We start from the raw sequence: 15,303 nt of genomic DNA on the forward strand, positions 1-15,303 counted from the left end.
AGGTTGACATTTTAAATCTGAAGATACAACAGTTATTGCCAGGAGACTTGGTATCATATAAATCTATTGATACAGTTTGCGATGACACTGAAGCTGTAAATTTTCCAACAGAGTTTTTGAACTCACTGGATTTGCCAGGCATGCCACCACATAGCTTACAATTGAAGGTTGGATCTCCAATTATTTAGCTTCGTAATTTGAACCCGCCACGGCTATGCAACGGTATGCGATTAGTCATTAAAAAATTAATGAAAAAAGTTATCGAAGGCACCATTTTGAATGGCAAGTTTCGAGGTGAAAATATATTGATAGCATGAATACCTATTATACCCACAGATGTGCCAATTCAATTTAAGCGTATTCAATTTCCGATTAGTTTGGCATTTGAAATGACTATTAATAAATCCCAAGGCCAAACAATGTCTGTTTGTGGCTTAGATTTGAGCCCACCATGTTTTTCACACGGACAATTATTATACGTTGTATGCTCTCGAGTGGGTAAACCATCAAGTTTGTTTGTATTAGCTAAAGACGGGCTAACAAAAAATATTGTTCACGCTGCAGCATTAAGAGATTAATATTATGTAATGAATTAATTATATATATAATTATTACTTTTAATAAATTAAACAATTAATGTTTGGTGTTTTGTTATTTTTAAACAACATTCGCTCATCGTTCACAGCGCTCCAGGCCTTTTTCACTCATATTCCACATTCTTATACACTTCCAATAAGTTAGTAATTTTTTTTCTACACTAGAAATTCTCTAGAAATCTTATATATGGCAAGACAACGTTTGCCGGGTCAGCTAGTGTCTTATAAAATTAATATGTTTTTACCTGTAAAACAGTTATATAAGTACAAAAATTAAACATCAAAACATTAGAATGTAATTATAATAAATTTAAAAGGCCCGGAGCGAGTTCACGCCCACGCGGTGCCAACTAGTAAACAAAACCTTTCATTTTATATATAACACGCTTTGTTACGCAAACGTTATATTACAGTTCTGTTGAATCTACGAAACGGTAGTAATTCAATTTTTTATCAGACAGTAAATAGTGCTCGTGCTTCACAAATGCAAAACACATATGAACAGTATTAGTGGCTTTGCTAACGGTGGAAAGCGGCTTTGTTAACGCCAGGTAGAGGCTTGGCTCTGCCCCTGTCATTTCTGACGTCCATGAGCGACGATAACCACTCACCATCAGGAGGGCCGCTTTTTTTTTTATTGCTTAGATGGATGGACGAGCTCACAGCCCACCTGGTGTTAAGTGGTTACTGGAGCCCATAGACATCTACAACGTAAATGCGCCACCCACCTCGAGATATAAGTTCTAAGGTCTCAGTATAGTTACAACGGCTACCCCACCCTTCGAACCGAAACGCATTACTGCTTCACGGCGGAAATAGGCGGGGTGGTGCTACCTACCCATGCGGACTCCCAAGAGGTCCTACCACCAGTAATTACGCAAATTATAATTTTGCGGGTTTGATTTTTACTACACGATGTTATTCCTTCACCGTGGAAGTCAATCGTCAACATTTGTGGAGTACGTATTTCATTAGAAAAATTGGTACCCGCCTGCGGGAATCGAACACCGGTGCATCGCTACATACAAATGCACCGGACGTCTTATCCTTTAGGCCACAACGACTTCGATGTGCTTGTCTGCCTACTAAAGTAATAAAAATAAATAAAAACTATTTATTACTCATGCAAAAAAAAAATTCTTCTATTGAAGATCGGCGTTCGTGAACATAAATCTTATTGTATAAACTACAAGTTCTAAACAAAGAATGGACGCGATAACATATTATTCAATTTCAATCAAGAAAGTGTAGTAAGTAAGTGATATAAAGGAAAAGTAGTTTGTAAATCCGAGTAATTCCTTGCCGACAGCAACCGAGGTTGCCAAACCCAAGAAAAGTAGGTTAAGGGTTTTTTTCCTCACCTGTAGACCCCACAAAATGTTAGCAAATAAATATAGCTTTCTTATTATATATATTTACAGGGTTAGGAGCTTAATAAATTATATTATTATATTTATGTCAATCAATATTAATTTAAATTGGAAATTAAACTATAAGTTAATACTCAGTTGATTTTCTGCTGCTAATTTGTGTACTTTAATTGATGAAATTTATAGTCCTTGCATCAAGATACGGCATGGTCAATGCAATTATGTTTTTTGTGCCACAATGTATACTGTACTGTAGACTATTTGACAGGTTTTTAAAAAAAAAAAACACTCGGTCTAAAGGGGTTCGTCTAAATCACAACAGCATTAGCTATAGCTCATTTCGTCTATAAAGATCCATCAAACATAAAACTGCATTATTATTCTAATCAGATTTTCAACGAAACAGAGAAATTGAGAACAGGGGTAACAAAGTTTAGCTACAAATGCGAGCCAATTTATTTTGGTAAATGTAGGATAAGTCATGCTCAATTACTAATCCTGAGACAAGTTTGTTTTGACCTAGTACTTTGTTCTTGACAGTCTTTGTTTAACTATACTATTGGTGTTTGCGTAAATAAACGTGTCTTTAATATTATATTACTATTAACAAAGAAAAACAATTCATAATATAATATACGCTCGGTCCAACTTGCGGACTTCAACTGTAGTTTGTAACGATACACAGATTGTTTATAATGACACACATAAGTATAGTAACATAGACATTAGCGAAGCTAATAAATAATAGTTTAAAAAAACAAAAAAAATACGCTTTTATAGAAAATCCAACTAAAAAAGCGTGGGGTGCTTTTCAGGATATTATCAAAATAACCCTTCTACTCATATCTGTTCATAAAATATTTATAGCTACTGATACCATGCACCTCACGATTTTTTTTACAATAAAATTATTTTTTCTTACACTATTTTTAATTCAAATTTATTAAAATTTATTTTCTATTTTTTAGTTGGATTTTCTATAAAAGCCTTTTTTTGTTTTTTTAAACTATTATTGATTTTTAATTTATTAGTTGAATTTCAATTTTATTTTTTCATTTTTCAAAAATTTCAACTAATCATTCGGTAACTTATCCGAGAAATAGGTGATCGGCGCGCCTCCTTGGTCTTGACGCAGACACTCCGGGTCTCAGGAAAACAAAAATCCCTAATCCTGATTATTCTAGTAAGGATAACGGATCAAATTGCTTAAAATATTGCTTAAAATATAAATTGTCATCGGTCCTTAATAAGTATGCCAAATTTCGAGTTAATCCGACGTCTTGAAGGGGATCAAAATCATGTTCAAAATTCCATTACATACTAACATACGTATGAAGCGTATAAAAACGTATTAAAAAGAGAACAATATAGGTCTCAACGAATATTCATTGAAGAGCCACTTTTTGTTTAAGTTATGGCAATATTTCCCGGACCCGCACTTTGTGAATCTCACTAACAGTAAATTGACTACGAAATTAAATTGTACATGAAAGTAATTTATCAAGAACAGCTTCTATTAGATATCGTCTTTTAAAAACGACCGACTCCGAACGGGAATCGACCCTTTTTATAACGGGGATAAATTTAAGGGTCGCCAATCATCAGGTCAACCACACGACTTAATACTACAACCGGATGAAAAGAATTTTTTATATACAATTACATGTACAAACAAAGACGAGAATCACATAGGTACGATGTTATTATTTATCCCTATTTCAAAGAACGAGTATCTCTGAGGTTCATACATGTATGTATGTACATATTTGGCTTGAGATATCTATTGTAAAAAAAATCCCACAATCTAGACCTACCCTATGATATCACTCGTATATTAACTTTGTAATTTAAAAAGAGTGAAACACATTGCACTTTACCGGGATAAAGAGTGACTTGTATAACTCTCCCATCCATAAAATATCAATTAGGCAGCGGCTTGTAGGCAGCGGCTTGGCTCTGCCCCTGGCATTGCTGAAGTCCATGGGCGACGGTAACCACTCACCATCAGGTGGACCGTATGCTCGTCTGCCTACAAGGGCAATAATAAAAAAAAAAAATTTGTTGATCAGATTGTACGTAAAATGAACAATTAGCTAACACATTGTCATATCTTATCTTATACCTTTAAACGAGCAATTCTTGTATATTAATGTATATGTATATAATCTGAATCTCGGAAACGGCTCCAACGATTTTCATAAAATTTAGTATACAAGGGATTTCGGGGGCGATAAATCGATCTAGCTACGATTTATTTTCAGAAAATGTTGTTTTATTCGTGTTTTTAATAATCAACTCTTCCCAACATTTATTGGCGAATAATAATACTATTTTTCTTAATTGAGGGCAACTAACCGCTTTAAAGACACAACAAGATGGCGTTATCAAAAAAAAAACCGAGCAAAGCTCGGTCATCGTCTAGTTAATTATTATTATAGCATATGCATACATATATTCGGCGTTTTTCGTGTGTCATCTTATAGGTTTTAAACTATCTTAAAAACTTTTAAAAAAAACGAAGAAAAAACAAGCTGACTTTTTTATGAAATTAAAGCATTTTAAAAATATAAAACTTAAAGAGAAGAAAGCGTTTATTGCTTATTGTGAAACCGAGCGCTTACAGAACTTTGCTTTTATTTCTTTTTGCTACACATCCAGAATAAAATACGAATATAATCTCGAATTATTGACGACAAAGAGTTTTCTATTTCCCGGAACTGTTTTTAGGATACGGCACTTTTCTATATTAACAATTATGATTTAATGAAAGGTGTGTCAATCTGAGCGATCCGAAAAATTTCTCGATTCGTTCGGCATCGCTATAAATAAGAAATCCGACGACCTTCGTATATTTACAGATACTTCTTTATTGAGGCCTTATTCGAGACATGGTTCTTTACTTACACGGAAATTGGATTTTTACGTATTAATCTATTTCTAATTAAATATCGTTTACTAACTTTTATTTTGGACAAATTTTTTTCTGTCAAATATTCATCGAGTGAACTACTTGACTAATATAAAATACTAGCTGACCCGGCAGACCTCGTAGTGCCTCGATTGATAAATAGCAGACTTTTGTATAAAATAAACTTAAAACAAACAAAAAGAATCCGTCTGACGGGGGGACACATCAAAGGAAAAACAAAATTGTTATTTTTATTTAATTCCGAACATTTTCATATTTATCCACCTTTTAAACATTGTCTGGACTTCCACAAATAATTCAAAACCAAAATTAGCCATATCAGTCCAGCCTTTCTCGAGTTTTAGCAAGACTAACGAACAGCGATTCATTTTTATATATATAGATAGATAAGAAATATTCGAGATCGGCAGATTGTTCTGAACAATGGGGAAGATGATTAATCTAGGTGACAAGTGAAGCGCTTACTGTTTATGGGATGTAGGTCAATATTTTTTACGATTGACGAGTTTCGGATAAAATGATTGAAACAATTCATTTGGCTTCTGTATCGCACCTGTCATCGTGTAGTTCATAAATGAAAATAATATATGTAATAAATAAAAAGGCCGATAAAATGACTTTATGGTAACCTACACCGATTTACTAGTGGGAGCCCGCCCACTTTATCACTCCTTTTTATCTATTGCTGCTATGCCACAAATAATTCAAGACCAAAATTAGCCAAATCGGTCCAGACGTTCTCGAGTTTTAGCGAGACTAACGAACAGCAATTCATTTATATATATATATATATAGATAGATATGAAACAATTGAATTACAATTAAATTGAATTAAACAATCGAAAACCATCTAAGCAATAAGAAAAAAAAATATATATATATTTACGTAAATCAAATTTTCATATTGAAAGTCCAAATCTAGAAAATTTTACTGTGTTTGTGGCGTTTCGTACGAAACAAACAATTACGCCATTACTCAACCGAAAAACAAAAATATATTTAATAGAGCTCTGACCCAGAACATAACTCCGTCGTTGAGTATTCAGTCAGTAATACCGAAGCACAGAGACATTACCAAGGTAAATGCCACACACCTTGAGACATTTTTTTTTTCGCTACCTGTGCTGATGAAGTCTTGAAAGGCTATTTCAGCTTCTCTTTGGCGTGTAGGTGAGCTAACGGGGCTCTAACCGGGAGCAAGAGCAGTACTTCGCAGAATCTACCACCGGATCGGAAACGCGACCCACTGAAAAGATCCGGCGAGAAACTCAGTGGGCAACGAGACATGAGTTTTAAGTCTCAGTTTTTATAGCACAACGGCAGTCCTACCCTTCAAGACGAAACGCATCACTGCTTCACAACAGAAATAGGCAGGGCCGGTACCACCTGTAATATGTAGCTTCCTTTAGGAAAATATAAAATTATACGTTTTATTTTTCATATAATCATTGTTGAGAGAATGTCAAGATTGGGAATGTAATGTTAAAATGTATGAAAGGTATTCCACATTGAAATTGTATCGGATATAAATACATTCCCGTTTCAGCAGGTTTAATTTATCGAATTTAGCGAATACAATGAAAACGAATTATCGCTCGACTGTTGTGCGCCCGACTCCTTTAGGAAAATTCGTTTGGTACAATAAATATGTGCGTGTGTTTCTGAATATCTCTTGATTATACATTGACTATGCTACTTAAGGGCGAATTATATTATTATTGATTAAATGCATTATTCAACAGTTTTTAATAGTACAGAACTCAGAACGTAAAATCGTTAAATAAATTTCTTGTTTTTATATTCTTGACAAATATATGGCTTTACAGAAATGTAATCTGTCAAAAATGTTGTTTTCTGTATTCTGTTCTTAAACACTTTAGAAAAAAAAAGAAAACAAAAAAAAAGTACAAAATAAACGGTATTTTTATATATAATAATAATAATAATAATAACGATCATTTATTGCCTTTCACATCATAAAATGAAATACAAAAAAAAAGAAAAGCAAAAAAAAGAGAAAAAGGCAAAAGGAGGTGGCTCAGCTATTGCTGTTCAAGGTTGATAAATTGAACAGCGCTGATTTTCAGTCACCCCCGTTTCCCTTTGGTTCTTTGCGGGAATGAAGACTCCGTACGGTGTGTACATACTCAGAATATGATATAAATTAGTAAAATTAGTATATAATTTAAAGAAAATTTAGTCAGTCCATAAAAAAGAAACTGGTGCCCGTCTTTTTTCAAACCTCACACATTACGGTAGGGAGCGGCTTGGCTCTGCCCCTGGCATTGCTGAAGTCCATGGGCGACGGTAACCACTCACCATCAGGTGGGCCGTATGCTCGTCTGCCTACAAGGGCAATAAAAAAAAAAAACATGGACACCAGTAACCCACCTACGAGTATACCTGGTACGAAGTTTTTTTCCCAGACTTCGAGACGTTCTGCCACCAGTAATTACGCAAATTAAAATTTTTATGGGTTTGATTTTTATTACACGATGCTATTCCTTTACATTTTATACATTCTATTTCGAACATTTGTTAAGTACGTATTTCATTGGAAAAATTGGTATCTGCCGTCGGCATACAAACACCGATGTACATACGAAAGTACCGGACATCTTATCCTTTAGGCCACGACTAATTCTAAGCAATCATGCATTCCAGTTTGAAGAGTAACAAACAGCATTCACGTCGTGATATCAATCGTCGTGATATCAATGAGCTTCAGTTAAAACTTGACAACTGCCTGCCCATATAAGCTAATAGAAAAATGAACCTATTCAACTTCTTCAAAATCTTTCGAGTGAAACTGAAAACAAGTTTTTTTTTACCGAGCCTTCGTCACGAAAAACGGTCCTGATAGTATGAATCACGAGTTAAGTAAATAAGAAAGTTAACGGGAGAGGAAATCGGTCCACGCGAAGGTCTCGTAGGTACTTAGGTGTGTTTGGGAATAAATTGTGAATGCAGGTACTCGTAAAATAATTTATGTTTGAGGTACTACGTGTAAGAGGTAATGTGTTTCCGGATATGAAGCAGCGGGCGCTTCTCGTGAATTTAATAAACACTTTACATGAGATCAGGTGGTTGAGCTGAACTATGTTACGATATTCAGTGCTAGTTCGTCGTCGTGGCCTTAAGGATAAGACGTCCGGTGCATTCGTTGTTGCGATGCACCGGTGTTCGAATCCCGCGGGCGGGTACCAATTTTTCGAATGAAATACGTACTTAACAAATGTTCACGATTGACTTCCACGGTGAAGGAATAACATCGTGTAATAAAAATCAAACCCGCAAAATTATAATTTGCGTAACCACTGGTGGTAGGACCTATTGTGAGTCCGCACGGGTAGGTACCACCGCCCTGCCTATTTCTGCCGTGAAGCAGTAATGCGTTTCGGTTTGAAGGGTGGTGTAGCCGTTGTAACTATACTGAGACCTTAGAACTTATATCTCAAGGTGGGTGGCGCATTTACGTTGTAGATGTCTATGGGCTCCAGTAACCACTTAACACCAGGTGGGCTGTGAGCTCGTCCACCCATCTAAGCAATAAAAAAAAAAAAAAAAAAAAAATAGTTAGGGCGAGGCTTCGCACAGACGGAGATTAACTTATGAGTTTCCGTAATGCTAGTCAGCGTGAAACGATAAACTTGCAGGTTTCTAGATTTGTATGTACAGTTGATTAGATGTTCATAAAACTAATTTTACTTTTGATGATGCTGATAATTTATTAGAATTAGAATGAATAATAATCTGGCACTTTATGTGTTATCGACAAATTATTAAACGATTCGTTAATCTATACAAATATATAAATCTACAGTGCTTTTTACGGATGTTCCGTTATAACTACTGAACCATGCATCCGATTAACTTGAAACTTGGTATCCATGTAGAAAATACATGTAGGTACTAAATGGATAGGCTAATATTTATATGAGTGTTGGACTCCCTACACCAATTGCAGGGACGTTAAGGATGAGAATCTTTGTGGGGGTGAGAAATAATAATGTCAATTTTAAATGCCCAGCAAAGCAGCCGTGTACAGCTAGTATTATTTTAATGTATTATATAAGAAACGATAGAATGCTATGAAAACAAAAACAATGGAAACACATCGATTGTTACATCGAGCTTTTCTCTTATTATATTGATTTGTTTTTATTTCTTCATTCACTGATTTTTTTGTTTTAATTTTTATTTTTATGGCTTAAATGGTTGGATAAGTTCATGATCCACTGAATGTTAAGTAGTTTCCGGAGCCCATGGGTATCAACAATGTAAATACCGCCACCCACTTTGAGACATGAGTATGTTGCACTTTTCTTCTATGGTCCTACAACATAATACATTCCCAATTTACAGCATAAAGAAAAGAAGCAATGAAAATGTAAGAAGACGTTCATACATATTACAACAATCCTAGCATAAGTCGAAAGTATACTTTATAAGACGAACAAAGCTTTAGAGAGAGGAGTTGAGGAAGTAATCTTGAGAAAAACACTTATTACAACTCATCATTGTGATACTGAATTTTATTTGATGAAATTGAATAAGATGCTTATATTCGTGGTAAAAATTGTTATTTAGAATGATGTCACAGAACCGTTCATGAAACATTTATACGATATTCATTTACCAACATTGTATAAAATATAAATATTATAATGAAAGATGTGTCACTCGAAACTATTAGATGAGTATTAATCTGTCTAATAGTTTTTATTGCCATATTTTCTTATTGTTATGTTATTATTGCATTTGTATTTGTGATAAAACTATTACATGAAATCGATGCTACAAAAATTAAATTTTAACATAGATTATTGTAACACGAAGGTTTTCCACTGTGAATATGGATAAATGTATGAAATTCACCGGATGGTGCGCCAACTACATAATATAACGTTTTACCTACATGGTTCTATTTTAAAATCACTAGCTACTGCTAGTCCCAACGAGAGCTGAACAAACTTTTAGCTCAATCGAATAAAAAATACATGATTGCATAAATCACGAACAAAAACACACATCATCGGCTTATTAATATTCATAACTCTAAATCCATTTATTTGCTCAGTACATTATTGTCTTATATACACATTATTTATATTATGAGCCAAATATCAAAAGTATTTTGTTGAAATACTGTTTAGTGTACACTGTAAAATACCTTCTAGTTAGTTAATTAATTAAGTAAATTAAGTTAAGATTAATGACTTAGACGACTAATAGTGTAACAAAGACACTACTCATAACGTTGTAGTCTTTATTAATTTTTTTTTTTATTGCTTTGATGGATGGACGAGCTCACAGCCCACCTGGTATTAAGTGGTTACTGGAGCCCATAGATAATAACGACGTAAATGCGCCACCCACCTTGAGATGTAAGTTCTAAGTTCTCAACTACAGTTACAACGGCTGCCCCACCCTTCAAACTGAAACGCATTATTGCTTCACGGCAGAAATAGGCAGGGTGGTGGTACCTACGCGGACTCACCACAAGCGGTCCTAATATTCGTTTTTGGAACGAAGTTCTTTATGGGACGATGCCGAGGGGTACCCTAACCGGAAAAAAACGTCCGTAACATAAGATTTTATGTTTGTTACTTCATAACTTTTGATTAAGTGACTCGATTTTGATGATTATTTTTTTATTAGAAAGCTGACGCTTTCCGTGTGGGCTCATTTCAAATTAGTCCAGTTCTGGTTATGTTATCCATGAGAAAACCATATAAGCCTTAAATTTGCATTAAGTACGTGCGCGACAAATAGATAAATAACTCAATATCACGCCAACCGATTTCAATGATCATTGTTTGTGGTATATATTAATTTGTCACCACACATCTTTTTTTTAAATTTTGTGTGCTTAAAACAAACCTGTCAACTGTTATGGCCACGAGCGTGAATACGCCCGCTGACACGGTCAGGCTTGCTGTGAAGTTACTCGCAGTGCATGTCACGGCTCCAAAGGGCCAGTTAGCCGTCACCAGGAATACGAAGTTCGGAGCTCCGTTGAGGGTTGCCATTAAGAGGTCTGCTACGGCCAGGTTCACAAGGAAACAATTCGTTACGGTCCTCATTCGGCGATGTGCTGAAACAAAAGACAGATTTATAATAAATACATTATGACGATGTTTTAAGTTATCCAAAAATAAATAATAGTTTAAAAAAACTAACAAAATCCAACTAGAAAGTAGAAAATAAATAATTAAATTTTTATAAAAAATTGTGTAAGAAATAATCATTTTATTGCAAAGAAAGCGTGGTGTGATTTTCAGGTTATTATCAAAATAACCCTTCTACTCATATCTGTTCATAAAATATTTATAACTAACTATTATTTATATTTCATATCATTTTTTAGTAATATTTTTTTTATATTGAATTGTCATCGGTCCTTAATAAGTATACCAAATTTCGAGTTAATCCGACGTTTTGAAGGGGGTCAAAATCATGTTCACAGATTCCGTTACAAACATACATCAGTCTGAAGCTAATAAAAGCGTATTAATAAAAAACAGACTTTTATAACATTTCTCCAAGGATATGAGAAGTGTTTCGTTGATTCGCGATTGTGTGTCTTACCGTACTGGAAAAAAAAGCTTTTAGCGTAAATAAAATCGATTAAATTCCCTTTCCACACAATATATTAGGGGTCAAAGTTTCAACTATCCTCACTATCGTCATAGATATATCCAGCAAAATATCAAATTTCTACTGCGCTTTGTTGTGAATATCAATCAATAAAGCGTCTTATGGTTTGCTTGAACTAAGGTCAACAAGAGTATTAATCACCATTAAGAATGGAAATAATTATACGTTTGATAGAGCTCGAAAATCAAAGTAATCTCACATTATCTCACATTTATAATATTAATGAAAATAATAATATAATCGCGGGACAAGTCACAAACGGTCATTTTTTTTTTTTTTTTTTTTTTTTTTATGATTGAAAGTTTACTGGTGGCCCGAAGGCCTTTCCAGTTTCACCAGGACAGGTGGGCGAGCAAAGGCTCAGCCAAGAGGGGTGGGATTTGCTAACAACTGCCCGAGCGCCTCCGAAGGAGACCTAACAACTCAAGAGCAATTGTTTCGCGAATGAATCTACTACCGGATCGGAATCGCGACCCGCTGAGAAGATCCGGCGAGAAACTCAGCGGGCTGATGCATGGGTTAGGTTGCACGTCGACCTCTTTGTCGAGTTTGACGAGTACGGTTACCGGGGTCCCTAAGCCTGCCCCTAGTATTAGAGCTGAAGGCATCTAATGCAAAGGTTATTGGATCTGATGGATCCGTAAGGACGTGTCTAGGGCGTCGACGGTGACTGGCTCCTGCATGATCAGGATTCGGGGAGTAGTCAGCGGCGGCAACGATAAGGCGATTATCATGACGCATAGCCTTATCGAAGTATCGTTCCGACGCTGACTTCATGTATTTCCGAATTGATTCGAGGCCCAGGTCGTCGTGTAGGTCAACGTTCCTCACGAACCACGGAGCCCCGACAGCTAACCTGCAAAAGCGGGATTGTAGGGATTGGAGGGTGTCTATGTGTGTGCGGGCCGCGTGAGCGAACACCACACTCGCGTAAGTCATGACGGGCCTTATGCAAGTTTTGTAAAGTGTCACCTTGTTCCGAAGGGACATTTTACTCCGCTTACAGATCATGGGGTAGAGTCTACCGAGAATAAACGCGGCACGGTCACGGACTGATTTTATATGCGGGCGGAATGTCATCGATGCATCCAGGGTAACGCCCAGGTACTTGACCTTCCTGGCCCAGGGTATGGGTTGTCTAAAGAGAGTAATCGGGGGTGTGAGATTCCTCCTCCTAATCCGGGAGGAAATCCGTGTGGAGCTTCCCCTCTGAAATAGCACCGCAGTACTTTTCGCTGGGTTGATGTCTATGCGCCATTTTCGGAACCACTGTCCTAGGGCTAGGGCTGCGCTCTGAAGCTTCTTCGCGATTAGGGACTTATTTCTACTAGAATAGTAAACAGTCGTGTCGTCGGCGAATAAAGCTAAATGGGTCGGCGGCGACCGGGGAATATCGTTGACGAATAAGCTAAATAGGAGGGGTGAGAGGACAGAGCCTTGCGGGACTCCAGCTGTGAGAGGTCGTGGGGAGGAGCGGGTTCCCTCGACTCGATATCGAAAAGAGCGGTTCGACAAGAAGTCCCGTATGATGAGCACGAGACTATCCGGCACGCCCATGTTGAATAGTTTGAAAATCAAACCGTTGTGCCAGACTTTGTCGAACGCTTTTGCGACGTCGAAGAAGAGAGCTCCCGTGTATAACGGTTTTGGTCGATTAAGCCCCACAAGAATGTGCTCCGTGAGGCGGTGCACCTGTTGAACGCATGAGTGATTTGTACGGAATCCGAATTGTTCATTGATAAGAATGCCCTTGGATGAGACGAAGTCTCTGAGGCGTTTGTAGAGCAGACGCTCATACAGTTTGCCTAGACACATGAGGAGGCTAATCGGGCGGTAGCTCGTCGGATGATTTTTTGGTTTACCGGGTTTATGTATGCCGATAACGTCCGCTTCTTTCCACACCGCGGGAAAGATACAGTTCGTCATAGCGGCATTGAAAATAGATGCCAACATCACGATGAGTTGGACGGGTAGAAGTTTAATAACGCGGTTGGATATACCGTCGGAACCGGGAGCCTTGCGAGGACGTAGGTCTTTGATCAAGTCTTTAACTTCCATCGGGGTGACGGGTGGTAACGCATCAGAGGGTGGCAAGGAGGCTCTGCGTTCTACCTCACTGTCTACTAATTCTACATGAACAGGGTCCACGGATTGAGTGCTGGGCGTGCACTGGGTTTGCAATGTATCGGCCAGCAGCTCTGCTTTTTCGTCATCATCAAAGGCCGCGAGTCGGCCTGAGGGGCCAACGAGGGGGGGCATAGTTACTACCGTATCCGATTTGAGAGTACGAGCTAAGCGGTAGTAAGACCTTTGGGAGGGCGCGAGTCCTTCTAAGAAATCAGACCATCTGGCATCTCGGACTTCGGCGATGCGAGACTTTACGTCGCGTTGTAGGGCACGCATTCGAATACGATTTTCCGCGGTAGGATACCTGTCGTAGGCGCGTATCGAGGCGTTCTTAGCTCTAAGGAGTTCCCTAATATCGTCGGACAATTTGAAGCGGTGAAGGAAGTCCTCCGCTACAACTTGTTTCGATGACCTATCTAATGTCGAGGTGATGTGTGACGTTAAGATGTCTATGGCTTCAGCGGTATCCTGAGGAGACGGGATAGAGTCCGGGTTAAACGGGAGCGATGGTGGATCAGATTCAGCCAGGCTGATGCCCAGCGTGTGCCAATCCACCACAGTCCTCGTGACGGGAACGGAATCGGGAGCGCGACCGAGCTTCATAACGACGGGACGGTGGTCTGAATCTAACTCTGAAACTACTTCGATCGAGTGTAAGCGCAGAGTTACGTTTTTTAATAACGCTATGTCAAGTATATCCGGGCGATGCGCGATATTTAGCGGGTAGTGAGTCGGGGTTAGCGGAGCGACGATATCGAAGGCGAGATCATCGACTAACGCATCAAGCCGCCTGCCATTCGGGGTTGTGGTGTGTGAGTTCCACCTGATGTGTTTACAATTTAGGTCGCCCGCCAGAATGACAGAGCTCCCCATACCGAGCAGCGCCTCGATATCACTGCTTAGAACGATCTTATCCGGTGGAAGATAAACGGACGCGATAACGATCGGCGCGTGTCCCGTCAGTGAGATTCGGCACACTGATGCTTCGATATTAGCGAGCGCGGGAGGATCGAGCGGGACGCAATGCAGGGCTCTTCTATAGTAAATGACGGTACCACCACCACGGGCAGAGAGCCTGTCGTTCCTGACCATGTTATAGTTCGCGATTTTAGGGTCACGGCGCGCGGGCTTAAGTAGGGTCTCCTGCACTAAAAAGATATCAATTTGGTGGTCACGCAAAAAGTCAGAAACCTGATCACGTTGATTTGCGAGACCGTAAGCGTTAAAAAATCCTATCGTTACGGATAGGGGCTTTATTCTACTTATATACGCCATTGATTACCGGCGGAGTGAGGGGAGGACGTACGTATTTAATGACGCGTATACGTCGGCGTATTCCTGCACAACGGCGATAAAGTGTTGTGCAGTGGAGGCAGCGCGAATGGCGTCGCCCAAAGCGTTAACGCGCTCAAAGTTGATCGACTGAAAGAAGTCGATCGCTAAAGCGAGATTGTCGGACGCGGTCGGAGGGCAAGTCGCGGGAGAGGGACGAGTCGCGGGGGCGGGACGAATCGCGGAGGAGGGAGTTGTAGCCGTGTTCGTGTACGGCAGCGGTTTTGCCCAGGCCGAGACACTGGGCACCGCCGCCGGAACGAACGCTGGCTTAGCCTGCGACGCAGAG

At 38.5% G+C, this 15,303-nt stretch overlaps 1 protein-coding gene across 1 annotated transcript in view; it reads right to left on the minus strand.

Moving 5' to 3' along the window:
• The window catches only part of NGR-A33 (neuropeptide receptor A33), a gene marked incomplete in the record, with an annotated part of 90,920 nt that overhangs the window by 43,337 nt on the left and 32,280 nt on the right, over positions 1–15,303 (minus strand). Inside the window, 1 exon segment of the mRNA NM_001134277.1 lies at positions 10,779–10,999. Within this exon segment, the coding sequence (NP_001127749.1) occupies positions 10,779–10,999 (221 nt within the window).

The sequence above is a fragment of the Bombyx mori genome, chromosome 6 (assembly GCF_030269925.1).
Source record: "Bombyx mori chromosome 6, ASM3026992v2".
Lineage (NCBI taxonomy): Eukaryota > Metazoa > Arthropoda > Insecta > Lepidoptera > Bombycidae > Bombyx > Bombyx mori.